This window comes from Pituophis catenifer, unplaced genomic scaffold (assembly GCF_029215685.1).
Source record: "Pituophis catenifer annectens isolate HBS135680 unplaced genomic scaffold, rPitCat1.0.hap2 SCAF_14, whole genome shotgun sequence".
Taxonomy (NCBI): Eukaryota; Metazoa; Chordata; class Lepidosauria; order Squamata; family Colubridae; genus Pituophis; species Pituophis catenifer.
This window is the reverse complement of record NW_027256894.1, coordinates 70,164-96,017: the sequence shown is the minus strand read 5'-3', so window position 1 is coordinate 96,017 and position 25,854 is coordinate 70,164. Positions and strand designations below refer to the sequence as shown.

Sequence of the window (25,854 nt, the reverse complement as noted above, 5' to 3'; positions counted from 1 at the left end):
CTGGAGGAATGTTAGCAAAGGGGTGGGGACCCATTTGGGACATGTTCCGTCTCCTTCTTCCTTCCAGGATGAGACCCGTCTCAATCAGGACTCCCTGCCAGAGAAAATGGTGATCAAATTGGATGCCACACCCAGGTGGGAGAAGGCGGGGGGGAAGTGCTGCCAGCCAGGGAAAGTGGGGTTCAGCAACAGTCCGGACTGAATTCTGCTCCTGGTGGAGCCAGGGAAAGAACTTGCTAACTTCTCTGCCATCTTGCAGGTTTGTGGTGGTATTCAACCCCCTGGAGCAAGAGCGCTTGACTGTGGTGTCCCTGCTGGTGAACACCCCTTGGATCTGTGTCCTGAATGAGGAAGGACAGCCCCTTGTGGTGCAGCTCAGTGCCCAGTGGCAGTCTGCCACAGACATGGTGCCTGATGTCTTCCAGGTAGTTTGGGAGAATTGGCAGGGAAGACGGGAATGACAGAGGCAAATCTTGTAAGATCTACAGAGTAGTGATGAAATTCAGCCGGCTCTATCTGGATCACATGATCCGGTAGCGCCAGTGGCGGGAGGCTCTGCGCAGGTGTGGAGGAGGCACGCGCAAGCATAGCAAGACGCGTGCGCACTTACATTTGCGAACCAGTAGCAAAGGTAAGTGAATACCACCCCTGCTACAAAGAGTAGGTTATCATGTATCACCTTCCATCTTATGTCCCAAGTTCTTGAGGGAGGGGGCACGGAGGTGTGTGGATGCTTGGCCTTCTCCCTGAGAGGCTCCACCGCAGACTTTATGGAAGAACCTTGCTCTGGTCTTAGCATTCGTTGCGTGGACAGATTGGCCTGGAAGGACTAAGGGCCTCTGCCGGGCTTATTTTATTCTTCATTGACAGGTGTCTGTCATGATACGCCTGCCAGCACTGGGCCTCACCATCCTGCAATTGATCAAATCTTTTGATAGCCACAACACGCTGAAATCTTCAGTGCGCCTCTTCCTGCATGGCCATGACTTCGTTGGGCATAAGAATGAAGCCGTCCCTATACAGGTTCTGTCCACCGCCACAGATGATTTCTGCTTGGAGAACCAGCACATGAGAGCTTGTTTCTCAGGGCCGAGTGGCTCCCTCAAGGTGACCTGCAGAGAGGACAAGCTGGAGGGAAAAGGGGAGGGCAGGGAGAGGAAATGCACTAACTAGTGCTCGGCTTGTTGACTGCAGAGTGTGCATCATGTTGGTGACAAACAGGAGCAGCAGCTGAGCAGCCAGTTCCTTGTCTACGGGACCCGGACGACCAAGGACAAGAGTGGTGCCTATCTTTTCCTGCCCGATGGTGAAGCCAAGGTCTGAGTGGACTGCCTGGGCTGGGGTTGCTTACCTTTACCTGGAAAAGGGTGAAGACGGAAGTAGTCCTCACTTGGACAACCTGCTGAGCCTGCATCTTAGATGTCTGCCATGAAACGTGATGCTTGCAAAAGGGTGGGATCAAGTCATGGAGGTCCTGGTCATCTCCTGGGAGACTTGCTTGGGTACCTGGTTGGCCGCTGGGAGAGGAGATCACTGAATGAGATGGGCCGGGGGAACCTGATGCAGCTGGGGTTGCTTAGGATGGATGCTGCCTCATGGCTTTCCAAATGGGCATGAAACACTGCCTTTCTTATCCCCAGGGATGGGAGGGCAGCCTATGTGGGAGATGGGAGACCCTTTTCTGTCCATTTCCAATATGAGAGAAGCAGCTGTATTGCTCAGGCCAACCCATCTTCAATCTGCAAGCAGCCTCTGTGCCTCCCTGTCTGCTGATGGGGAGGTGGGTGAGGGGCTGCACTGATTCCAACCGTGGCTGCACTGACAGAGTGGCTGCCTGCCTGCTGAGTTCGGCCATGGATGGCATTGGGCTCCTGCTTTCACGTCAGCAGTGCTTGCCTGACTTTTTTTTTTTATTTTTTTTTATTTTTAATTTGATTTATATGCCGCCCTTCTCCGAAGACTCAGGGCGGCTTACAATGTGCTCAGCAATAGCCTTCATCCTTTTGTATATTTATACAAAGTCAGCTTATTGCCCCCACAAACTGGGTCCTCATTTCACCTACCTTAGAAAGGATGGAAGGCTGAGTCAACCTTTGATGGATGACTTACTCATCTCTTCTCTGGAGAAAACGCTCTGCCTAATACTTGATAGGTGCTTAAGAGGGTTTGAGGGTTCATGGCTTTCAGAACAGCTGTTGTTGCTGCTGCTTCTGCTTTTCTGAGTCTGGGATTTTTCCCAAAAAGCTTAATTGTTAACATTTTCAAATATGCACCTTTGTGTAATTGTTTTTAAATTGCATTATGTAGTACCATTAAAAACTAGCAAAAGGCAGCCGAGAAATAGATGAAGCTGGATCAGAGCCACTTCCCCGCTTGCATTGGCTCCCTGTTTTCTTCTTTGTAGCCCTACACCCCCAAGGACCCTCCAGTGGTGCGGGTGACCGAGGGGCCCTTTTTTTCAGAGGCAGCCATTTACTATCAGCACATCCAGGAAGTGGTCCGACTCTACAATGTGCCAGGTGAGAACTTTGGCCGTGCTGCAGGAGGGGATGTGGCTGCGCAGAGTGGTGTAGTCACCTCATGTTGCGTCTCTGGCCACAGGGGTTGATGGCCTCTCTCTGGAGATCTCCTGCCTGGTCGACATTCGTGACCACGTCAACAGGGAGCTGGCCCTGCGCTTCAGCAGCAGCATTGAGAGTAAGGGCAGGTTCTTCACTGACCTGAATGGCTTTCAGGTAAAGAACTGGCAGAAGCTTGAACAATCCTTTACACACACACACCCCGGTGCAGCTGGAGAAGCCACCAGCATGTTTGCCTGTCCCGCAGATCCAGCCCCGGCAGTACCTGAAGAAACTGCCACTCCAGGCCAACTTCTATCCCATGCCAGTCATGGCCTACATCCAGGATAACCAGCACCGCCTGACTCTGCACACAGCCCAGGCCTTGGGAGTGTCCAGCCTTAGCAGTGGTGAGTGTGATGGAATGGGTACAGAACCACCCAGTGCCCAGTCTGGGAAAAAGGCCAGGATGAGGGCTGTGCCTGAGGCATGGGAGAAGTCAAGAGGGATCCTGGTTGTGGCATGGGGCACCAACTAACTGGGGTTTTTTGCTTTCTCTCCACCCAATTGGCAGGCCAGCTGGAGGTGATTTTGGACCGGCGTCTCATGCAAGATGATAACCGTGGACTAGGACAAGGTCTGAAGGACAACAAGCGGACCTGCAACCGCTTCCGCCTCCTGCTGGAACGATTCAGCTCGGCAAACAAGGTAGGAAGTCCCGGAGCTCCCTAGCTGGATCGGGCCTCCTTCCTTGCCTGGGATTTCTTGGGGAAACCTTTTCAGTGCCTGCAGATAAGTCTCATTGAGCTGGACATTCAGAAGGGCTTGGGAAAATGATCTTAAATCCATCCTTGAGCAAAACTTGTTTCTTGCCATCAAGCCCCCAACTGATTTTCTCCTTTGACTTTGGAAGGCAGAGCAGTCCTGTCCATGATCCTTGTGTGGAAGGTCACCCACCTAATCTGTTGCCAAAGAAGCAGCCCTGTGGCCTTTCCTCTTGCCACCATCCCTTCTGCATTACTGCTCTCTGTCTCCTTTTCTACCAGGAGAAATGCAAAACATTTCCTCTCTGTTTCCAAAGAGAAAGTGGAAGGCATTCCTCTCTCCCAGTCAATGGTCGGCATTTCGTAGTTGGGTGGCCTCCAGTTGAGAACAGGAGTGACAGAGAAAAGAAGATCCATCAGTAACAAGGAGGAGATTAAAAGAGAGAGAGAGAGAGAGCTTTCTATTGGGAATAAATATAAATAGAGATCTGTCTAAGATATATTAGACCTAACAGAGGGGCTAAGAGCAAGGGGAATAAAGGAAGCCCAAGAGAGAAGGCAGGAATCCAGACAGAATCCAGACAGAAGGCAGGAAGTGCGGGAAGGTGAATCAGCCCCAGGAAGCACACGGATACAGAGCAGGTATGCTGAAGGAATGACCAGTCCATGAGAGGTGTAGGTCTGAGGCAGTGACATTCACTCTGGTAACCTACCTATTCTCATCGCCCCCTCCTCCCCTCCCCCGTCCCCCAGAGCTCCAGCTTCTTTTCCAAACTGGCCTCCATGCTGAGAGACTTGGTCTTCCCCAGCAGCAAGGTTGAAAGCCCAGAGGTAAAATCTGGTCTTGTGGTGTAGTCTGGCCTTTCCCTGCCCTGTTGGTGTGTGTGTGTGTAAGCTCAGCCTAATGCTTAGTAGCCAATAGTTTAGCAACTGTAGAGGCTCCTTTGGGGCTCATCTGAGGCCGAGGCTCCACAGCTTGTGTGGCAGTGTCCATCTTCTCTCATTCTTGCTGCAGGCCCAGGAGAATCAGCCCACCAGCTTCCCGTCTCTGCTCAGCCACATCACCTCCATGCACCTGAATGCGGAGGTTCTGACCATGCCGCTTGTCCAGGAAAAACTGCCCCCTCCAGCACTGAGGTCTTTTGCACCATTTTCAATCACAGTGCCCTGCGACTTCCACCTTCTCAACCTTCGAACGTTGCAAGGAGAGGTGAGGAAAGAAGCCCAGCCCTCAGCCTAGACAACCCTTGCCTGGTTCCCAGCCTTCTCTGCCTGCTGAGCAGAAGCCTTGGGCTTTCAGGTGGTACACAGGCTTTCTTCTCCCCAGGATGAGGCTTTGCCGTCTGCTGAGACAGCTCTGATACTGCACCGGAAGGGCTTCGACTGTGGCCTGGAGGCCAGGAATCTGGGCTTCAATTGTACCACCACCCAGGGCGTGGTATGTCTGGATGTTCTCGGTTGCCTTGGAGTGGATGTTTGCTAGCGGGGGGAGTTTGTATGAAGTTGCTTTAGGAAATTAAGGGGAGCTTGGGTTGCTGGGCATTTGTACCCTCAGCTTTTGCCTCTTGCTCTCCAGCTGTCCCTAGGCAGCCTATTCCAGAGCCTGAACCTGATCTCCCTGCAGCCCTCTTCTTTGACACTGATGTATCCACTGCCCACGGCCTCCCCCAACAGCACCACCATTCACCTTGACCCCATGGAGATTGCCACCTTCCGCCTTCGTCTCGGATAGCCTGAGCCCTTCATTGGGAATTTCTGCATATGGACCTTCTTCCTCCTCTGGCACAGCTGCCCAAAAGGGTGCTGCTCCATACCAAGGACGAGACCCTCGGGCAGCTGTGTCCTTTGATGCTGCAGAAATTGCCCGGGGTGCTGCCTGTGTCTGGAGGACTTGTGGCACTGCTTCCAGAATTTGGTTCTAGCTTGGCATGGAAGGCAGCGGACTGTGCTGCAAGGAGAGATGGTGGATGTTGTTTGAGCAGCACTGAAGACCCCACTTCTGCTCTTCCCTGGCTTCGGAAACCATCTGTGCATTTGGTTTGACCAATCCTGAACATGCAGAACAGGTGCAGTATGTGGCAAACACTAGAACAGAGGATGGGCCAAGTGACGTTCCTGCAGCTTGAAGCAAAGCCCTCATCTCTGGGTGCTCACTTCCTCCAGAAAGCAGAGGCGAGGCTTGCAAGCAAGGGTTGGGTGACAATTTGCTCAGGGTTGGGAAGCATCTCCCCATATTTTTTTCTAGAGGATGGAGTGTTTCCCCACAGTGTGAATTCTCAAGAGAAATGCTGACTACATTCATACTCTGATGTTTTTCTTCCAGAGGGAAGGAAAAAGCACATTGCTGCTGCAGTTTGATCCAAGACAACCTTTAGCTAGCACAAGGCTGAGTCTGCTGAAGGCCTGCCTTTTCATTATGGATGAAGTCAGGAAACCACCTGGACATTTCTGCTCCCTGTCCTGCCTTGAATCCAAGAGGAAAGCCTGCGGCTGTGTTGTGCTTAGTAAGAGCCAGCTGGCTCGGTGTTCCTTTCTGAAGGTGAAGCCAGCAGTGCCAGCCCAGCTACACAAGTGCAGAGCACGCAGCTGAGGAGCAGCTCCTGCCCCAACTGCCCTTTCTTCCTGGCCAACAGGCTCCCAAGCAAACCTTTGGGATGTGCCACCTGGGCTCTTGTGTGCATTTTTGCATGGCACTTGTGTGCACAGCCCACATGCTTCATTTATGGCTCAGTGTGTCATGCAAACCGAGAAAACACATTGGAATAAACCATGATACAGCTGACTCTGGGCTAGTATACTTTGTGAAGAAAGCCCTGGCTCTTGCAAATCTGGTGGGATTGAGCCCTGCAGGACTTGTCGTACTACTCAGAATACCAGTTTTGATTTTAGGAGCTCCTCCTAAAATCAGGCACTTGCCTCAAGGAGGTTTCCAATTGCCATGAGGGCAACCGCTTCATTTCTGCTGGGTTGTCTCTGTGACAGGCTGTTCTTTGGATGTAGTATGTTTACAAACAGATGGGTAGACCACAGGACCTTAAGAGGTCTACTTACCCATAGGCAGTTTTCAGCATGTAATGCAAGAGTTGTATTTAATGCATATGGCAAATGCTGAGAAACCTAAATTAGACCTTGGAATCTTTTGGTTTTCAGGGATGTTGATTATGTGAGGAAGAGGAGAAAGCAAGCTACTGTTTTCTGTGTTGCTCAATTTGTGCTGCATTAACTCAAATGAACAGGATGTGAAAGTGCACCCTTTGTGTCTTGTCTTTACAATAATTGCTGTGGGAGGTGGGGAGGGACCAGGAATTCATCAAGTAGAAGTGGACTCAGTCGCCCTGCTCCGGCTGTCCCTCAGCCAACAGAGCCAGTGAATGGGTTAGAATCAGGAAAATCAGGTATCTGGAATAAGAAACAGGGTTGCTCCAGTTCCCAAGATTTGTGAAACATTCAGTGGACGTATATAGCAATAAAAATAGCACTTATGACTTATATACCACTTCACAGGGCTTTACAGCCCTCTCTAAGATGTTTAGAGTCAGCATATTGTCCCCAACAATTTGGGTCCTCATTTTACTGACTTCGGAAGGATGAAAGGCTGAGTCAACCTTGAGCCTAGTGAGGTCCTTGCGCTAATTCTGAGGCACAGCCAGCTTTAACAAAAGCCAAATAGGCTTCTGGTGTTTACTACAGCTGTGCAGTATTCCAGATCCCAACTGTTAATTCCTAGTGCACATAGATTAACAGACCACATCCATTGGCAGCTCCATAAAGAAGTTACAGGTTTTCTCAAGATTTAAACACATTTTGGTTTAAAGAGATAGCAAAAAGTCCAACGTGTAGACCACACATGGCCCAATTTTCCTTGAAAACCTGAATCGCTACATAGATCTAGTATTTATTTTGTGATTCTCCTTTATTCCTTCATCTTAGGAATTGTGCAGTTCTGGCTGAGATCCCAAAAGTTGGAGGGATAGGCAAGAAAAATGTAATTCTAGGAAAAGATTGAAGTATGGCATTCTGACAGTCAAGCTAGTATGTGGCAACACTCAGGACAAAACTACAGCTCTGTTTGTGAAAGGCTCAGCACAAAATAAGGGGTGTACATTACAACCCACCACAAAGCAGAGCTTTGACTCTTTTGGTTCCTTACCTACTGAAATTTAAAAAAATATTTTGGCAGTAGTTGCCAGTCTTAACTCAATATGGGCCTACCTTTCCCGATCCTTGCAAATTTGGGCTGTTTGCTTGTGGTTTTAGTTATGTGCCCCTTTCAATTTTTTTTAAATATTTGATATTTTTTTATCCCTTAATTTGTCAGATAGTTCTTTATGCAATATGCTGGTCTCATGAGGTGTCTTGTTTTCTTTCTTTGTGGTGTTGTTTTTGCTTGGATCATTTTTCAGGGTATTCCAAACATCTGGAACTATTTTTCCTTTTAGGATTTTCATCCATGGAATTCTTCCTAGTTTTTCTCTTAGCCTGTTGAAGTCTGCTCTCTTAAACTCTACAATAATAGTCTGACTTGGTTTAGTTACCTAGTTGTATTGTAGTTGCACTATGGTGAATTTGAGTATGAGATGGCTACTCTCCCCCAAAGTTCCTATAGCTTCTACTTCAACCATTTCATCCCTATTAGTAAGGATTAAGTCTCTCTAGTTTCCTCCTTTACCTTTTGTGTGACAAAGTTCTCAGCTAGGCACATCAGGAACCTGTTTGATCTTCCACTACCTGCAGTTTCCCCCCAATGTTGTCAGGGTAGTTAAAAGTCTTCCATTAGTACTGTGACATATTTCCTGCACACTTCAGCTAACTTAGCAAAGGGTTCATCTACTTCCTCTGTGTGGTCTGTAGACACCTATGGCTATATTATTTATTTTTCCTCTAACATTTAGCCAAATACTTCTAAGGGGGCTTTCTATAAAGGGGTAATATTTCCTGACATAACAATGCAACCCCCCTCCTTTGTTAGGTCTGTTTGTTCTGAACAATTTATATCCTTCCAGTTGTGTGTTCCAATCATGTGTTTTGTCCTACCGAGTTTCAGTAATAGCTACAATATGGTATTTGCCCTCATATATTAGGATTTCAAGTTCTGTTCCCCATATGGTGAGCATTTATATGCAGGCATTTGAACCCTTTATGGTTGACTCTGGGCTTGCTTCCTCTGTATCTTCCAAACTAATTATATGCTTCTTCGCTACTCACTTTCTCCTTACATGGCTGTGTAGGGCTTTCTGCTTTGGGTTTAGTCCTATAATTTGGTCTCCTTCACCCTGTAGTTTTACTTCAAAGCCCTTTGGACATGCTGAGCCAGTTGTTTCCCAAATACATTGACAGTCTTGAGATGCAGTTTTTCTCTTGCTTAGAAGTCCTTCCTGTAGGCTCCAGTATAGCCCTTCCTACACCCTAATCAATAATGTAGAAAGCCAAACTTCTCACAATATCACCATCATTTGAGCCAATGGTTTACTTCTAAAATCCTCCATTCACTCATTAGTTTATGCCTTTTTGTCAGGCATATAGATAAGAAAACAATTTGGGCAGCAAGATCCTTTGCTTTTCTGCCTAATTGTTCATAGACCTTGGAAATTGATTTCAGACTCTTAGTTACATGAAAGAGGAGAAAGGGCTAATATTGATGAATGTATCTTGATGAACTTATCTTTTATTTTATGTACACTGAGAGCATATGCACCAAGACAAATTCCTTGTGTGTCCAATCACACTTGGCCAATAAAATTCTATTCTATTCTAATAATAGGTGGGCTTAAGTGTAATATCCACCTGTCACATCTTTAGTCTTTGAACCTGTGAGCCAATTCCCTTCCTTAAAGAAATTGATGACTCTGTTCCTCTTGAGTAATGAGTCACCAATGCATGCCTTTTCCTTCCTCCTCTGGGGATGTCCGAGCTACTTCATTTCTTATCACTGGAACACTTGACCGACTTCAAGTGTTGAAGAAGTGTTTCTTCAAGTGTCTGCATGTTTCCTTCCTGGAGAAGGATACAAAAGTGGCTTCTTCCAGCTTTGATTTCTGCAAGTCATAATTCCTGCTTTTTTGAAAACTTAGCTCCCCTCAGAGTTAAAACAGATGCTGAGGCAAGTAGGCCGGCTTTGCCCAGTCCAAGACCAGCTTTGGCAAAGGCCTGCTACATCAGCCAGGACCTTCATCAAAAGGCATCGTGCTCATTTTTCCTTATCTAAACCTTTGGCGTAGCCAGGCCAGTTCAGGACCCCATTAGCAGACTCCTTTCCCTAATGGATCCTCCCCGCCGCTAGGCTGGCAGCGTCCCCACAGAAGCCGGGGCTAAAAGCAGGGCCTAATGGCACGGGGCGTGTGTGTGTGGCCGCTAATGGATGTGGGAGCAGGACGGTGAGCGCCGTTTCCCTGCCTTTCCGACCAGTCCGGGCTGCCTCAGCCTGGGAGCCGCGGGGAAGATGCTGCTCTGGCTCCTGCTGCTGCCGGCCATCCTCCGGTCAGGTGCCGGCGACTTCCAGGCACGGCTCGCCGCTTCTCGCCGGGGCTCGTCCGAGCTGAGCGGCGCCGCCTCGCGGACTCTCCCGCTCGCGGCCGCCAACGCGCATCTCTGCGAGGGCTACTGGGGCGCGGACGGGCGCCTGCACGCCGCCTTCTTCTGCCCGCGCCTTTCCGACGCGCCGGCCGATGCCTACTGCTGCCAGCCCGGCGGGAGCGGCGCCCTCAAGTCCTGCTGCTCGCGCCCCGACGCCGACCATCCCCGGAGCGCCAACGCCTCCGCCGCGCTCCCGGCCGGGCTCCGGTGAGGCTGGGCAGGCGGGCCGCGGGGGGGGGAAGTCGCGGCGGGAGGAGCCCGCTGACGCCGCTCCGTCCCGCCGCAGGAGCCCGCTGCTGCAGCTGCTGGCCGTGGGGCTCTACGGCGGGCTCGTCCTGGCGCTGACCGCGGCCGACCTCCTGCACTTCCGCCGCCGCCGCGCCGCCGGAAGATGCACCGTCACGTGCCCTGAGCAGGGCCCGCCCCCGGAAGTGGTGGCCGTCGCGTCCGCATGACGCCCACTCGACGCGCCATGGCGGCCTCAGCGATGGCGGAGCTGCGCCGGGAGGGGAACGAATATTTCCAGGCCGGCCGTTACGCGGAGGCGCTGGCCGCGTACGCGCGCGCGCTGGACCTGCCCGAGGCCGGGCCCGAGGCCTCCCAGCGCGCCCTGCTGTACCGCAACCGCGCCGCCTGCCACCTGAAGCTGGTGAGCCAGGCCGCCGAGGGGCGCGGCGGGGTGGGGCGGAGCGGAGCGGGGGGAGCGTCTTTTTCGGTTTCCCGTCTGCTGCCTTCCCTTCGCAGGAGGACTACGCGCAAGCCGAAGCGGATGCCTCCCGAGGTGAGCGTCCCCCCACCCCCGCTTCCCCGGCGGCCTTGGCCTCGGCCCTGGCCCCGAAACGCCTCCCTTTTGCTCCCGCGCAGCTCTGGAGCTGGACGGCCATGACGTGAAGAGCCTCTTCCGCCGTAGCCAAGCCCTCCGGGGCCTGGGCCGCCTCGACCGGGCCGCCTCGGATCTGCAGCGGTGCATGCGCTTGGAGCCCAAAAACAAGGCCTTCCAGGAGGCGCTGCGCGACCTTGGCAGCAGCGCCCAGGAGAAGGTAGGCCCCGGGGCCCTCCGCTCCAGCTGTACCGAGAGGCTTCGGTGATGGGCCGGTGCCATGCAGAGCAGGCGCTCTTGGCTTCCTTAAGATAAGGCTCTGAATTGGCCGGTAGCAGCCCTCTGTCTCTTCCTCTTGGTTTCAGATGAAAGCCATGACATGCACTGACTCCAAAGTAGAAGCCATGTTTAAACTGCTGCTGAGCAACGAGCCAAAGAATAAAGACAAGAAGCAAAAGGTACTGGTCAGGGAGTTAGGATGCCCCTCGGTGATGGGCTGGGCATCCCATGAAGCCTGATGAACTTGTTATTCTGAAAGCAAAAGTTTGCAAATGACAGGTGGGCTGGAAAGAGTGTAGAAGCAGTGCAGAATTTTAGATGTAGCATATTCTTGCTTTCAGTTTAGCAAATATTCCATCCCTCTAGCTCAGTGATGGCTAACGTTTTCTGGACTGAGTGCCCAAAGCATGTGCACTCAGGCCCCCCATGGGGCTCCTCCCCCCCCACACATGTGCAGCAGGGATCCGACAATCGGCTGGCAGGAGGCGCATATGCATGTGCAGCAGAGCTGAACTGAGGTGACGGCTCACATGCCCACAGAGGGTGTTGTGACACGTGCCATAGGTTTGCCATTGCAGCTCTAGCTGGTCTTTCACTTGTATATTGTGTCAGAAATGGAAATAAAGTGGGTATATAGGGGGTAGGGGCGGTCAGTGGGTGAGTGAGCATGCAGTCTCACGATAATGGGGCATAAGCTTTGAGGCTTCACCCCAACCCCATCTTCCTTCACTCTCTCCCCCAAAGAACCTATAGCAGCATTTCCTGATTTGAAGTAGTAGCAGACTTTAAATCTTGTTAGGTAAAGGCTTCTCTGGCTTGGATTTCTGGGAGTGGGGTGACGCCTTGTATAGGCAGAGGGTTTTAGGTTGGAAGGTCTGCTTCTGCCAGTGTGTAGCAAGAGGTGGGTGTATGATGGGTCAAGATTTCCCAATGCAATATAAATCAGTCTGAACAGGGAAAGCTTTTTCAGGTAGCTAAACACTGGTTCTTTTTCTGATCAGGCAGCTCAGAACTTGATAGTTCTAGCTCGAGAGGAGCCTGGTGCTGAGAAAATTTTCCAAAATGATGGAGTGTGCTTACTGCTGCAATTATTGGACACAGGCCATTTGGATATGATGATAGCAGCCTTGCGGACCTTCACTGGCCTCTGCCGTGGCCACTGTTCTCGAGTAAGGGCTTCTACAAGATGATGTTTTTTCAGAGCTGGGGGGCTCACGTGGTTTACCTCCTAACTGTTTCAAGGATGGTGCTTTGGTGCTAACAGCACTTCACTTTCTCTTGGAGTATCTAACCAAATAATTAGCATACTGGGTGGGTGGGTGGGAGTGTCCTTCCTGAACCTACTGAAACACCTACTGCACACAACCAGGAACTAGTGAAAGCATCTCTGCTGATCAGACTCCTTTTGTGACCCAGCAAAGGGGCTTGGGAGAGAGCAAGACAATCACATTGTTCTGTAGCTCAGTTCTGGAAATAGTTTTGGATTTGTGTTGCTCACGGAATTGTGGTGATTCCTTGCCATATTGGAATGGACACTAGCATGGCTGAACTCTGATCTTTTTGTATGGTTCAGTGGGGACTAGATCTCACTGTGTTACTGAAAAATCAACCCCACCTCCTTAGCCTTACCTGCTTGGATCCGAAAACTTTCTGTTTCTCTAGGATTTTAAGAAGCTGTGCCTGCTTCCTCAAGAGCAATTCTAGTTAGACTTGAATTTCAGAGTAGTTAGTCTTAGATAAGAAGATAGGTAAGATGGTCTACTCTGGTACTTCCCTTGTCTCAAAGTTGGGACCTTTCTTACAGACGGTGGTGATTCTGAGTGACCTGGGGTCTCGACGCCTCTTTGCTGTGCTAGAGAGGGAGGATGAGCAGCTTTCACTGGCTGCCTATAACCTGTTGCAGGTCATGTTTGAGACCCTCAGGCAGGGGCTGCAGAAAGAAGTGCTGCACAAAGACAATGTTTTGGCATCAGGTGAGTCTCCAGCTGCCTTTCTGAAGTTGTGGGGATGACATCACTGTCTCTACTGCTTAGTAGAAGGATGGCCAGAGATAAATTTTCATGATGCTGTCTGGATGGATTACAGGGTGTTCTAACTCAGGCATGTCAAACTCAAGGCCTGATCCGACCAGATCCGGCCCATGATGTAGCTAGATCTGGCCCAGGGGGCTGTCCTAGAGACAGCAAAGGCTGGCGCTTTATAACTTGAATGGCGGCCATCTAGCCCAGAACACGGTCAGCCTTAGATCTGCATGGCCACCTTAGAGCTGGTGACGGGTTGCCCCCGCTCCACCCCGACCATGCGCAGAGGAAGCAATGAGTGCAAGCAGGGCCTGGCGTCCCTGGGGACTGTCTTGCCCTGCAGGCTGACTGCATTCTGAGCACTTCCCTTTCATCCAGGATGCCAGCACTTGGCGTCTCTTTTGCGCACACCGAGGGGGCAGGGGCTAGGCAGTGGGGCGGTCTTTTGCTGGCTCCAGGGCGGCTGTGTGGCTCAGATCAAAGGCTGACCATGTTCTGGCCCAGATGGCTGCATCAAGTTGTAGATCGGCATTATGTCCACACCAATGCCTCTATACCCCGTTCACTGGCGTGGCCTCGCAGCCCCTTTCACTGGGACCAACCCGCCCCCATGTGGGAAAGGCACTGCCACCGGCACTTCCTGAGCACGGAGGAAGGAAGAAGATGGGAATGAGACAAAATGGGACCTTTAGGACTATTGTGCTTCTGCCTGCCAGTTATTGGGTGAGGCAGAAGCAGAACTGCCCTTTCGGCATCAGGCATAGACTCAGTCCAGGCATGGAAGCAATGGAGGGGAGAGTGGACAAAAAGGGAAGCAATTCTCAGCAGGGTTTTTTTTTTTAAGCTGGCAGAGGCTTCCCATTTTGCCTCTGTGCCTGACAGGCCTCTGCGTGGCTCTCAGCTCACCTTTCCCAGACTCGTGTACGTGTTTGTCTGTGTGCGTGTGCGTGTGGTGGTCTTCCCCTTGCAGCCCCACATTGTGACATTGGGGAGGAAAAGAATGGGAGAAGAGAAGCTGGTATGGGAGCTTCTTGCAGTCTTTTACGGAGCTGGGGGTGGGGTGCAAAGCACAATGCAGTTGGTGGCAGGTTGGGGGAGGTGTGCAGTCCACAGTATCTTGGCCACACAGCATTAAAGTGGTAAAAGATGAGAAAAAGCACTCCAAAAATATAGCTTTCATTAGTTTACAGCCTGCCATCGCAGGAGATGTCTGTTGAGAGAGTGGGGCTGCAAGACACATGCGCGCGCACACACACAAACGTGCACGGGTCTGGGAGATGTGAACTTAGAGCTGTGCAGAGGCCCTGTCAGGCGCAGAGGCAACGACGGGGGAGGGGTCAAAATGGGAAGCCTCTGCCCACCACTGCCTGCCTATTGCCAGCTCTGCACAGAGCCTCTGGCAGTTTAAAAAAAAAGCAGGGAAGGAAGGAAATGGGAAGGAGGGAGGCAAGGAAGGAGGGAGGGAGGGAAAGAGAGGCAAATTGATTGGAGATGCCCCAGTTCAAAGGAAAAAGCAATTTTTTGTTCTGTTTTGTCACAGACAGAACTTTGTTGGCAATCCAAGTTACCATTAGTATTCTTGAATTGTGAGCTCTTAGGAAAGTATCTTCTCCTTGTGTGTTGCAAGCAGCCATTTCCAGTGGGGAAAACAGGACAAAGCAGAGTGGGGGGAAATATTTTCCTTTGCTATTTTTCCAGTCTGAATTAGACCATGGCAGGGTCCCTACAGGAGAGCCCTTTTAAGGATTATGTATTAATAGAAATGCAACTAACTTACCTCTGTTCCTAAACGCTAAAGCTGTTGCACATAAAATACAGAGGAGCTCTGATCAACTATCACAGCCATCATTTTGACAGTTTTACTGTATTGTCTGTGGATGCCCCCACTAAATGCAAGCACGGGATAAACTGAGCCTGGTTTATTCTCAGTCTTTTAAGTGGCCACAAACAAAAGTGGCATTCGATCACAAGGCGAGGAGGCATCAAGAAATGTTTCCCCTTTTGCATTTGAGCATCGAAGAAGGGACAGGAAAGGAAAAAGGGAAAGAGGAAAGAAAAAAGAAGGGAAGTGGGGAAGAGAGCAAGAAAGGAAAAAGAAGGGAAGAGGGGAGGAAGAAGAAAGAAAAAATGAAGATAGAGGAAAAAGAAAAGGGAAAAAAGGAAGGAAGGAAGGAGATTATAATGAGAGAGAGGGAAGTCCTACCTTAACACTTGGCCACTAGCAGCCCTGCTGCCCTTTCTGTGATGTCATACCTGTGATGACCCGGGACACGGCACAGAGGCAACACAGTCAGCTGATAGTTCAAAATGCTGCTTTATTGCTCCAATTTTTCCCCAAATGCTCCCACGTTTATGGCACGTCCTGGAGCAAACTGCTCACGTGCACACACATCCAGCAGCCTCTGGCTGCAAGTAGTCCAGCAAAACGCTATTAGGTGCTTTTTCAGGAGGCAACTGGACTGTCTTGTATTTCCTTTGGTATTTCCTTCTCATCCAAGAAGCTTCTTCAGCTCTGACAGGATAGTGGGGAATGGAAGGATTTATATTCCTTGCAGACAGCTGGTTATTTGCATCCTTTTAGAGGGTTGTTGAAGGACTTGGAGGTTTATCTGTGTCCTCAGAGTCACCTGAGTAGTGCTAATGGTTTTTGTAGTCTGCCATTTTTCCTCTGGAAATCCATTCCTACTCCCACACCATTCAAAGGGGGTTCATCTGAAATTGTATAGCTAAATGTCTGTAGAGATTCTTAGTCATCCAGGTCATGGTTGTCCCAAAGGTGCTTTTTCAGTTGCCTCCTGAAAAAGCACCTTTGGGACTGGCCAAGGAGAGAGAGCACAGCAGCAGCAGCAGCAGCCTCGAGGAAGTAAGCGCAGCTGAGCGCTCTCTTGGGGAAGTGGGGCTGGGCTGGGCTAGGCTAGGCTGTGAGGTCCTGGTGCTCTGGGAGCTTGAGGGCCAGGTTGAGTGCTTGCCTTCCACTGCCCAGGGCTTGGGGCAGCCTATGCTGCCATCCAGGGGTCCTCCGTGGACTGAGAGGGACAATGAGGCTCCTCTGGTGGACAAGAGTTTGGCGCTTGCCCTGGTGTTGCCTTCCTCTGCTGGAGACAATGGATCCCCCAGCCCTGCCCACCACATGCGCCCCCCCCAGCACGAGTGACGTTGAGCTGTGCCCCCAAAGTCAACTACAACCCTTATGCAGCCCTCTATGAAATTGAGTTTGACCCCCCCCTTTTCTAGATCATGACTCATACCTGGAAGGGCCAGAAATGTAAGTTGCATATTTCCCAGCTTTACAACAAAAATACAGCCTGGCCTGCCTTGTTTCAAATTGTGCTGCATGTTGCTTGGGGGGGAGGATGTTCTAATAATTATTGTATTTTTAGACATCTCATATTCATGTTTTTATTTGCATTTACCTTGGATAAAGCATCTTGGATATTTGCAGGAGAACAGTTACGCTAAGTCAAGTTATGCCTTTGTTCACTTGTGTGCTGTAAGTGATGGTTGCTCACAAGTATCAGTAGAAATGTTATTTACCGCTCCATCTGATGCTCTTGCTGTAGACTCATCCAGAGAGCTGAGGTTGCTCCTTAGATGGCTGTTAGAGGCTCTCACTCGAGCAGGCATCTCTTCCTATGGTCGTGACAGTATCCTCAATCTGCTGATCAGCGTAATAGCCCCAAAGCCGCTGCAAGCCTCCAACAATTCTTTGACTCTTTGGGTCATTGATCATGGTGAGCATGACTCCCTTTGTAGTAACTTTTCTTGGCCCCTTCTCTGCTTTAGTAAACAATAGTTCCTTGCAGGTCTCAGAGAGATTCTGGAGGTTGGGAGCACAGTGCCTCACAGTCCTGGAGGCCTGCGTGTGACAGAGAACACCCCCATGATTGTGGCTGTGCTGCTCAGTAAGCTTTATGAGGACTTGAAGTGTGATGGCGAGAGAGAGAATTTCCATCAACTTTGTGAGAATTATGTCCGGTAGGTCTGTGAGTGTGTAAATGTGACCCTTTGGAGAGAACTGCTGCTTGACAGAGGGAGCTGTCAATTCTTAGCAATGAATACTGGGCTGGTTGTCAGTCTTTTGGCTCTGCCGACTTTTTTTTGGTGAGCTTTTCATGGCAGATGCCTCACGAATGAGAGAGGTATGAGCTACCATGTTTCCCCGAAATAAGACCCAGTCTTATATTTGTTTGGGTTCCAAAATAAGCATTAGGGCTTATTTTTGGAAAATCACAATATCAGGGTGATCAGCTTGGGTGGGCGCGGGCACAAGAGATGGCGAGCACGCAGGGGGCCAACGGTGTCCAGCTGCAGCCCTCTGGCCCTTCGGTTGGTGCGCACTGTGACAGCACAGCCCGTGCAGCACAGGTGAGTTGATTAGCTGTCCAAGCAGCAGACGGAGGCAGAGTGATGGGGGAGAGGCAGGCGATCCGGACGCACTGTGGGAAAGCTGAGAGTCGGGTTGGAGTGGGCAGATGGCCGCAGGAGGCTCATTTGTATATTTGTATATTTGTATTTTAATTCTGGCTGTACACCGCCCTGAGTCCTTCGGGAGAATGGGCGGTATATAAATAAAATTATTATTATTATTATTATTATTATTATTATTATTATTATTATTATTATTATTATTTATTGGTTAATCTTTAGTGAGATTCACAGCCTTTGAGGCTAGTTAATAGCTCAGCAGCTCGAGTCCTAACCAAGGACCTAGGAACTGTTAAGGTATCGTCGGAGGATGTAAGCTGTTCCGAGTAAGGTGGTTTTTTGTAGAGTCAAAATGTTCAAGTCCGGCAAATTTAGAATTTCTAAATAGCAGGGTAGCCCTTTGGGTATTGCTCCGAGGGCTCCAATTACAATCGGGACAACACACGATTTCTTTTTCCACAGTCGCTCAACTTCAATTTGTAAGTCCCGGTACTTTGTGGTTTTTTCTTGCTGCTTATCTTCAATTCGTGCATCACCAGGTATTGCAATGTCAATGAACCATACTTTTTTCTTTTCAACTATTGTTATGTCAGGTGTGTTGTGGACCAAGTGCCTGTCAGTCTGAATCCTAAAGTCCCACAAGATCTTGAGTTTCTCATTCTCTAAAACTTTCTCAACCTGATGTTCCCAGTGGTTTTTGCTGTACTCAAATCCAAACTTCTGGCACAATTTCCAGTGAATGATTTTAGCAACACGGTCATGGCGTTGTAGGTAGTCAGTTTGTGAAATTTTGCTGCACCCACTTATTATTATTATTATTATTATTATTATTATTATTATTATTATTATTATTATTATTATCTTCGCACTTGCAGCAGACAGAGGCAGAAGCACGGGGTGGGGGGTGGGGGGAAGGCAGCTGATGTGCCGCACGGGCCACAGGCAAACTGAGAGATGTGAAGACGAGCCTCCTGTTGCCGACTACCCATTCCATCCCACCAACTCTTGTTTTCCCGTAGCCCACGTAGTGCATCCGGATCACCTGTCTTCCCTGCGCATCCCACCCAGCTGATGACAATCTTAACCAGGGCTTATTTTTGGAGTAGGACTTATATTTGGAGCAGGCTAAAAGGGCTAGGGCTTATTTTCTGGTTAGGTCTTAATTTCGGGAAAACATGGTACTTTAGATGTTGGTTTCTTCCTATAACATATATTCAGTATTTACATAGTAGATGTAAATGTTTAGTCTCTTTGCTGATAAGAGATTGTTCTCTCTTCCTTTCCAGGGACTGGTTTCAGGATCACGGCATGCCTGGGAAACTCAGGGCCATCCAGACAGTGAGCTGTCTCCTGCAAGGCCCTTCAGAGGCCGGGAACCAGGTGCTGGAACTGAATGGCATCATGGAGAACATTCTGGCGTTGTGTGCCTCATCCCAGGTGCCTCACCAGCTTGTGGCTGTGGAGGCCCTGATCCACGCAGCTGATAAGGCCAAACGTGCCTCCTTCATCACCGCGAATGGTGTGACGCTGCTCAAGGAAATTTACAAGCACAGTGACCGTGACAGCATTCGCATCCGCGCCCTGGTGGTGAGTAGAAGGAGCTTGTTTTGGATCAAGTTGGGTGACAGGGAGGAAGGGAGCTTGTTCAGATGCGCTCCTTTTTCTCTGTTGCTTGTTTGCCTTTGGTAAGTGACACCTGCCTGTTGCAGGTTGTATGATGAATTGTTGTCTGTGTTTTCAGGGCCTTTGTAAATTGGGCTCGGCAGGGGGCACGGACTTCAGCATGAAACAGTTTGCCGAAGGCTCCACCATGAAACTGGCCAAGCAGTGTTGCAAGTGAGTGTGGGCTTTTCTTGGCTGCAAGAGGTGCTCTGCCCTAAAGCCTCCAGCACCTTCAGTTCCACCTGGTCTGGCACTCTTTGGGGGAGAAGGCATCAAGTATTGCTTGCTGCTTTCACATTTGTAAATGTGGTGGACGTCCACGGGTGAGTGTGATCTGGTTGCAGGTCGACATGTTTTATGCTGAATGGAAGCTAACAGCCTGAGCAGATCTGATGTAGTTGCAATATGGACTAGATCTGGTTTTCTGTGATTGCTGTCAACCTTGCATGTTTGAGCGCTCTTTCCTAATGGTTACAGTGAAATTCTAATGCTCCCTACTGAATGGCCGGGGCCTTAGTGGATGTAATGTCCCCTTGTCCCACATCTAGATGGTTGTGCAATGAGACCCTTGATGCTGGCACCCGCCACTGGGCAGCAGAAGGTTTGGCATTCCTTACCTTGGACGCAGATGTCAAGGAAGAACTTCTGGAGGACAAGGCAGCTCTACAGGCTCTGTTCCAGCTGGCACAGGTAGAGCTTCTTCGGGAGTTGAACATGATATTCTAATAATGGGTGGTCCTTGCTAAACACCACTCATTCAGCAACTGTTCAAGTTTGTGTTGGAATCGAATGGATGCTACTTACGATTGGTCCTTGAAGTCGAAACTCAGAGTGCATCTTCTTTGATTAACAACTTTTAGGGAAGGCTTTTATTAGTTCACTTCATCAGATGCACAGAGTAGCTGCACCACAGTAGCTGTAGGAGTTAAATTGGGGTGAGGTAGGGAAAAATGGCAGAGGAAGATGGTTGGTCTGACAGATGGGAGCGATGTGAGACAGAGTACTTCATCAATTGTTTAAAACCCATTGTATTTGTTGAAAGATTGTCCGAAGCCTTTTAATGTCTGCGGGTGCAGCTCTTCCTCATTTGGTGATCCTGTGAAAGTCCTGCTTTTCTAAGAGTCACTTTGAAGTCTTCTATGGAGGCTCCTAGGAAGTTGAAATGCTTAGACATTGCTTGAGTTCTGATGTCAAACATGTCCCTTAATTCTTTTGTGCAAAGTTGTTTTATTGGTTGTATGAAGAATCCAGAGGGGCATTGCTAGCAGATGATGGCATATCTTGCATTGGAGGAACAACATGTGAAGTTGCCTCTGATCCTGTGTGTTCTTGTTGGGCCTGTGATGAGGCTCTCGGTGTAGATAGGGGCATCTGGGTCTACTTCCCATGTTGGCCTCTTTGTCCTGTTGTTTCTTGCTTCTTGTGAGAATGTGCTTCAGGTTGGGTGGAGTCTGTGCTCAAGTCTGGTCTGCCCCTGTGCTTGAAAAGTGCCATGTCACTATCCAGTATGGCTGTATTGCGCGTTTGTCTACGATAAAAGCAGTAACATTTTGAAAAAATGATTGTTGTGCAGCCCATTGACTGGTAGCTCAGGGGAAGGCAGATTCTGCTTGAATTATGAAAGATATGTCCTAATGATGATAAGACAAGTAGCCCCAAGGGGGATGGGCTGGCTTTGTTCAGTGGAAGAAGATAGCTGTCTCTGGGGTTGCTCAGTTTTGATTCTTGGAACATTCTGGTTTAAGTGCTTGTTTATCCAACTCCAGAATTCCAGGATATCTTCAGGTTACAGGTGCTGATCCGTGAACTCAAAGGACTGCTAAATAAACCTCCCCTCTCCCTGCTCTTTGCTTCCATCCTAGACAGAGAATCGGAGCTGCTTATTTGCAGTGGCCTCTACACTGGTCAACTGTACCAGCAGTTATGACTTTGAGGAACCTGACCCACAGATGGTGGAACTTGCTAAATATGCCAAGCAGCATATCCCTGAGAAGCACCCCAAGGTGAGACAGACAAGTGCCCGGGGGGATGAAGAGTGGAGGCAAAAGCCCTGCGGGAGAGAAGGGACTGTGCATCTTAGGGGGGTGGGCAGAGGTGCAGTGGAGGTACCTGTAAAGGGCTGCCTCTGCTGGTGCCTTCACGTATCTCATCTTCTAGGATAAGCCAGAGTTCGTTCACAGGCGTGTGCAGAAGCTCTTGGCCGCAGGTGTGGTTTCAGCTCTTGTTTGCATGATCAAGAATGAGAGTCCTTCTTTAAGCCCTGCCTGCCGGGAGCTGATTTCCAGGTGAGGCTTGACAACCTGGAGTCCAGAGGCAAATAAACTTGGAACATTCAAGTGGGGCTGGCAGCGGGGCGGGGTTCCCCAGTTTATGACATGAGTTTCTGAGGGACAGCTAGCCGACTGATTTTTCCTGCCAAAGATGACTTGCATCTCGAGGCATTCAGACATTGGTTAATGCTCCATTAATTATACCTGTGAGATACATTTTACTGCTGACCTTGCTAGGCAGTGGTTCCTCTAAGACTTATACTTGGACAAGGGAAGGGAACTCTTGAGAATCAGCAGTCTATGGGCTCCATGCATCTCCATAGTCCTTCCAGGAGAAGGGTCTGAAGCATCATTTTCTCCCTGGGGCTTATTGGAGCAAACTAGCATTATGATTCCTGAGACAGGAAAACATTAGTTGAATATTCTTGGAGTTTTTTTGGGGGGGGGGGGCGTGTCAGAGCCCAACAGAGTCTCTAGGGATGAAAAATACAGCCCAGCCCTGCCTTCTGCAGCTGCTGTTTTTCGGTCACCTCCAGGGTCCTCAGTTAAAACTAGGGTCCCAAAAGTTAGAAAATGCCATTTATGCCTGCAATCCAGTCCCCTGCCCGGTGCAGGTATCTAACTGAAAGCATGCCAGAGGAGGCCAAGTCACCTCCGCTTGAAATTGCTCTCCGATGAGGCAGAGTTTCTGGATCGTACATGTCTTAGCGGTGATTCAAACTGTGTGACAACAGGACAGGGTGGAGATAAGAAGTCCTATTTGCTTGCCATCTCTCTATTCCCGTATGGCTGGTGGGAGGGTATGTGCTTGAACCTGGCTCTGACCACCCCCCCTCCTCCATATCCTGCTGTGCTATAGGGTTTTCCTGGCCATAGTGGATAACCCAGAGAACCGTGGGGCTGTGGTAGCTGCCGGAGGGGGGAAGGTCAGTATTACCCCTTCCTCCTCTTGCTCTTCCCAGCAAGGCTCTTGGGGCTGACTAGTCTCTTTCCCCCTTCCCTGTCACCCAACAGGCGCTCATCCCTCTGGCTCTGGAAGGGACTGAAGTGGGGCAGAGCAAGGCCGCACAAGCTCTGGCCAAGATTGCCATCACAACGGCTCCGGAGATGGCTTTTCCTGGAGAACGGGTCTGTGGTGGGGAGCACTGGTGGGAATGGGAGGTGGCTCTTTCTTGGTCCTCCTCTCCTGTGATAAGAACAGGGCTCCTCTTGGCTAAGCCGGGCACTTTTGGGCACTTCTCTTCTGCAGGTCTATGAGGTTGTCAGACCCCTGATGAGCCTCCTGCATTTGACTCGTTCCGGCCTGCAAAATTTTGAAGGGCTGATGGCACTCACCAACCTAGCTGGGACCAGTGAGAGGCTCAGGTGAGTTCTGTTTTGGGTGTGGGACGATCTCGGCATGGCTTTTATTTTATTTATTTTATTTTTTATTATTCATATTTCTATGTCACCCACTCTCCGAGGACTCTGGGCGGCTTACACCAAAGACAGTATACTAAATAGCATATTGCCCCCAACAATCTGGGTCCTCATTTTATCCACCTTGGAAGGATGGAAGGCTGAGTCAGCCTTGAGCTGGTGAGATTTGATCCGCTGATCTGCTGAACTAGGAGTCAGCTGAAGTAGCTGCAGTACTGAACTCTAACCTGCGCCATCTAGGCTTGTGGCTACTTCTCATGTCTCCTGCAGGCAGAAGATTGTGAAGGAAAAGGCTGTGCCCATAATCGAAGGCTTCATGTTTGAGGAGCATGAGATGATTCGTCTGGCGGCCACGGAGTGCATGTGCAACCTGGCCTTGAGCCCCCAGGTGGGCAGCTGAGAGCAGACTGGGGAGGGGTGGGCATTATCCCTCAGGCCTGACAGCCACTCGTCTTTCATACAGGTAGCAGAGCTGTTTCTGGCTGAAGACAGCGATCGGCTCAAACTGCTGGTTTTGTACAGTGGGGAGGAAGATGAGAGGCTTCGTCGGGCAGCTTCTGGGACGCTGGCAGTCTTGACCTCGCTGCTGCCACAGATTTGTGTCCGGATTTCCCAAGTGGTAAGTTTGTGTGAGTTACCTCTTGCCCCCCCCCCCTTGTGCGCAGACGTGCACACGCACACTTCTGAGGGGTGCACCTTGGTCTGTGAGCCTGGGAAGGCAAGTGGCAGGATCCTTCTGCCACAGACCTACTTTTCCAGGGGCAGTGACAGCTCTGGAAGCAGGGCTGTTGCCTGGTGGAGCATCCAGTGGGTCGCAAGGACAGGGACAGGCATGCCTGCAACCTGCCTCTTGTTGCTTCTCCTCCAAGGCAACGGACTGGCTGGAAATCCTGCAGTCTCTGCTGTTCAGCCCCTGCACAGAGCTTCAGCATCGCGGCATGGTAGTGGTGAGAAACATGATGGCAGCTGACCGGGAGGTGGCCATAAAGCTGATGGAGAGTGAGATGCTGGAGATATTGTCTGTGGCGACCAGGGCAGAGGACAAGCCCCAGGTGGCTCAGTTGGCCCAGGAGTGCCTGGCTCATGCTGTCTCCTATGGCTTGATAAAGCCCAACGCTGCTGCCGGGGAGTGAGGGCCCTCGTCCCGTTTCCTCCCCCCCCCACTCCCTGCTCAGAAGCACCTCAGCTGCACCTGGCCACATGCACCAGGCTGGCCTGGTGGGGCGCTATTTGCTGCTGGGACTTGGCAAAGCGGGAGTTCTTGGGGGTCCTGGGGCAGACACACACACACACACACACACACCACACACACACACAATGGTTCTTCTCTCTTGCGCTTTCAGCATTTTGTACTCTGGCAGACAACTCTGTAGGATTTAGGGAATAATGGGACACACTGCATAAATAAAAACAAAAGAAACCTGCATCTGGTATATTCAATGTTTGTAATTGTAGCATTTGCAACAGTGAAAGCAGCTCTATGTAGACAAGGGAGAGGCAGGAGGGGAGAAAAATCCGAAATTGTCTCTAAAGGGGAATCACATTTCCCAGAGTGGCTCAGATACCCAGCTGGGTGGCCATGCCCATGTTGACATGCTAAGAAGGCCCCCGGCCCCTTGATTGCACAGGCCCCACCTTTAGCTTGTGGGCCTGTCCAGCTTTATCTACACAGCAGCGACCGTTACCTGCCCCCTCGGCTGCTGGACTGCCTTGCAGGGCTGCCAGCTCAGCCAGTGCCAAGACTACACCGTCCGCTACCATCCAAGGCACCCACCATCCAAGCCAATGGTGCTTGGGGGAGAGGCCAGGTGGGGAGAGTTCAGCTACAAATTTCTGCTGGGCCGGCGGCATGAAGGGCAGGCCCAAGCCACTGTCTATGGAGGGTTGTGGGCCAGTGCACTGCGTGAGGCCAAGCTGGAGCTTTGTGGTGGGTGTGGCTGCAGGGTGTTTTGGCCTATCAGCGGCCTGTGCAGCTAGTAGCTGATTCAGACAGCGAGGAGGCTGGTGTGCTGCGCCAGCAGCCTGGACAGCTGGCACTCGAGTCAGACAATGAGGCTAGAGATGTGCCAGAAGCAGGGATTCAGTCAGGGCCTTCAGAACCTCCCTTAAGTGAAGAGGACAAGCCTTTTCTCGATGCACAGGTGCGCAGAGCTGCCAAAAGACAGGAGTGGCACCTCAGGAGGAGGTCTCCTTGAGAGTAAGACTTGGGGCTAATTGGCCACTCCCTTAGCCTATTTAAGGAGGAACACTGACTGAAGCAATTAGCAGGGAACAACTTCGTTTCACATACCTTGTCTTGCTTATCAGCTTTCTGCAAATTGCTTCTGGGCATTCTGCCAACCACAGTAAGCTTTCAGTATTCTTGTTTGAATACTTGGCAGCTGTTAATGCAGTTAATTAACAGCCGTTGTAAAAAACTGGTTTATTTAGTAAACTAAGGTTTGAACGGACTTTGTGTGTGCTGCGTTCTTTGGGGTCCATAGCTGGGTGTCATGTTGGCACTGCTCTGGGACTGTCTGGACCCTCCAAGTTACTGTTGCGGGAGGCTGCACTGGAAGCCTGGCCCACTGCCCCAGGGCAGGCAGCCAGCCAGGCAGAGGTGCAGCTGTGACCTCACCCACTCCAGATGACACACCTTTTCCCCCACAGGGCTGCCGCCAGTGGCTACATGGCCTCCCCCAACCTACCCTTCGCAGCGCTACCCACTGTCCCCATTGCAGCCCTTGCTGCCTCACCCTGCTTGTTTCTTTTTCAGGCGCTGGCCATCTAAACCTGGGGCTGGGGTACGTAATGTGCTTGGGAGGCTTGGCCAGATTTTGTGGGGCCAACTTTTTTCCCAGGGAAATATGACCAGTTGGGGCACCAGGATGTGGCCACGTCCAACAGATGTTTCGCTGAAGGTCGAGCAGCTTCACAGAGTTCCATCTTGATCTCGGGACATGAAAAGGAAATTTGGATGTGTGTGTGTGTGTGTGAGTGCAGGTTTCCTCTGAGATGAGCAGCAGATGTTTCTTAAGGCAGCACAGCAATGTTTACATATGAGAAGTACAACATTAAATGCAG

General features: G+C 50.4%; 2 protein-coding genes across 4 annotated transcripts in view; both read left to right on the top strand.

Moving 5' to 3' along the window:
- MAN2A2 (mannosidase alpha class 2A member 2) overlaps positions 1 to 6,564 on the top strand; it is a 58,562-nt gene extending 51,998 nt beyond the window's left edge. The window contains exons 12-23 of one of the 2 annotated variants that reach the window (XM_070953922.1): positions 68 to 135; positions 260 to 425; positions 871 to 1,107; positions 1,195 to 1,317; positions 2,405 to 2,519; positions 2,602 to 2,735; positions 2,827 to 2,968; positions 3,133 to 3,266; positions 4,076 to 4,153; positions 4,338 to 4,532; positions 4,650 to 4,760; positions 4,899 to 6,564. In XM_070953922.1, coding sequence (XP_070810023.1) covers positions 68 to 135; positions 260 to 425; positions 871 to 1,107; positions 1,195 to 1,317; positions 2,405 to 2,519; positions 2,602 to 2,735; positions 2,827 to 2,968; positions 3,133 to 3,266; positions 4,076 to 4,153; positions 4,338 to 4,532; positions 4,650 to 4,760; positions 4,899 to 5,054 — 1,659 coding nt within the window. In that variant the 3' untranslated portion in view covers positions 5,055 to 6,564. The remainder of the gene's footprint in view (positions 1 to 67; positions 136 to 259; positions 426 to 870; positions 1,108 to 1,194; positions 1,318 to 2,404; positions 2,520 to 2,601; positions 2,736 to 2,826; positions 2,969 to 3,132; positions 3,267 to 4,075; positions 4,154 to 4,337; positions 4,533 to 4,649; positions 4,761 to 4,898) is intronic. The other variant, XM_070953923.1, reaches the window with a different exon arrangement.
- Positions 6,565 to 10,346: 3,782 nt separating this feature from the next.
- On the top strand, positions 10,347 to 25,851 carry UNC45A (unc-45 myosin chaperone A). 2 transcript variants are annotated; one of them, XM_070953263.1, is made up of 19 exons: positions 10,347 to 10,544; positions 10,640 to 10,676; positions 10,760 to 10,935; positions 11,081 to 11,173; positions 11,996 to 12,163; positions 12,799 to 12,967; positions 16,576 to 16,746; positions 16,819 to 16,990; positions 18,727 to 19,027; positions 19,182 to 19,276; positions 19,651 to 19,792; positions 20,965 to 21,105; positions 21,260 to 21,387; positions 22,232 to 22,298; positions 22,387 to 22,500; positions 22,622 to 22,737; positions 23,062 to 23,179; positions 23,255 to 23,410; positions 23,661 to 25,851. In XM_070953263.1, exons 1-19 carry the CDS (start codon positions 10,347 to 10,349, stop codon positions 23,922 to 23,924), a joined length of 2,826 nt encoding a protein of 941 aa, XP_070809364.1. In that variant the 3' UTR covers positions 23,925 to 25,851. The 2 variants fall into 2 exon arrangements, with proteins under 2 accessions (XP_070809364.1, XP_070809365.1); XM_070953264.1 differs by lacking the exon at positions 10,760 to 10,935 and having other exon boundaries at positions 10,505 to 10,544; positions 23,661 to 25,849.
- Positions 25,852 to 25,854: the final 3 nt, after the last annotated feature.

Bases quoted from the DNA above. Each gene is read 5' to 3' on its own strand.
- UNC45A (XM_070953263.1), top strand. From the start codon at position 10,347: ATGACGCCCACTCGACGCGCCATGGCGGCCTCAGCGATGGCGGAGCTG. The intron at 16,991-18,726 runs GTAGGTCTGTGA...CTTCCTTTCCAG, and splicing joins CTTTGTGAGAATTATGTCCG to GGACTGGTTTCAGGATCACG. The intron at 23,411-23,660 runs GTAAGTTTGTGT...TTCTCCTCCAAG, and splicing joins GTGTCCGGATTTCCCAAGTG to GCAACGGACTGGCTGGAAAT.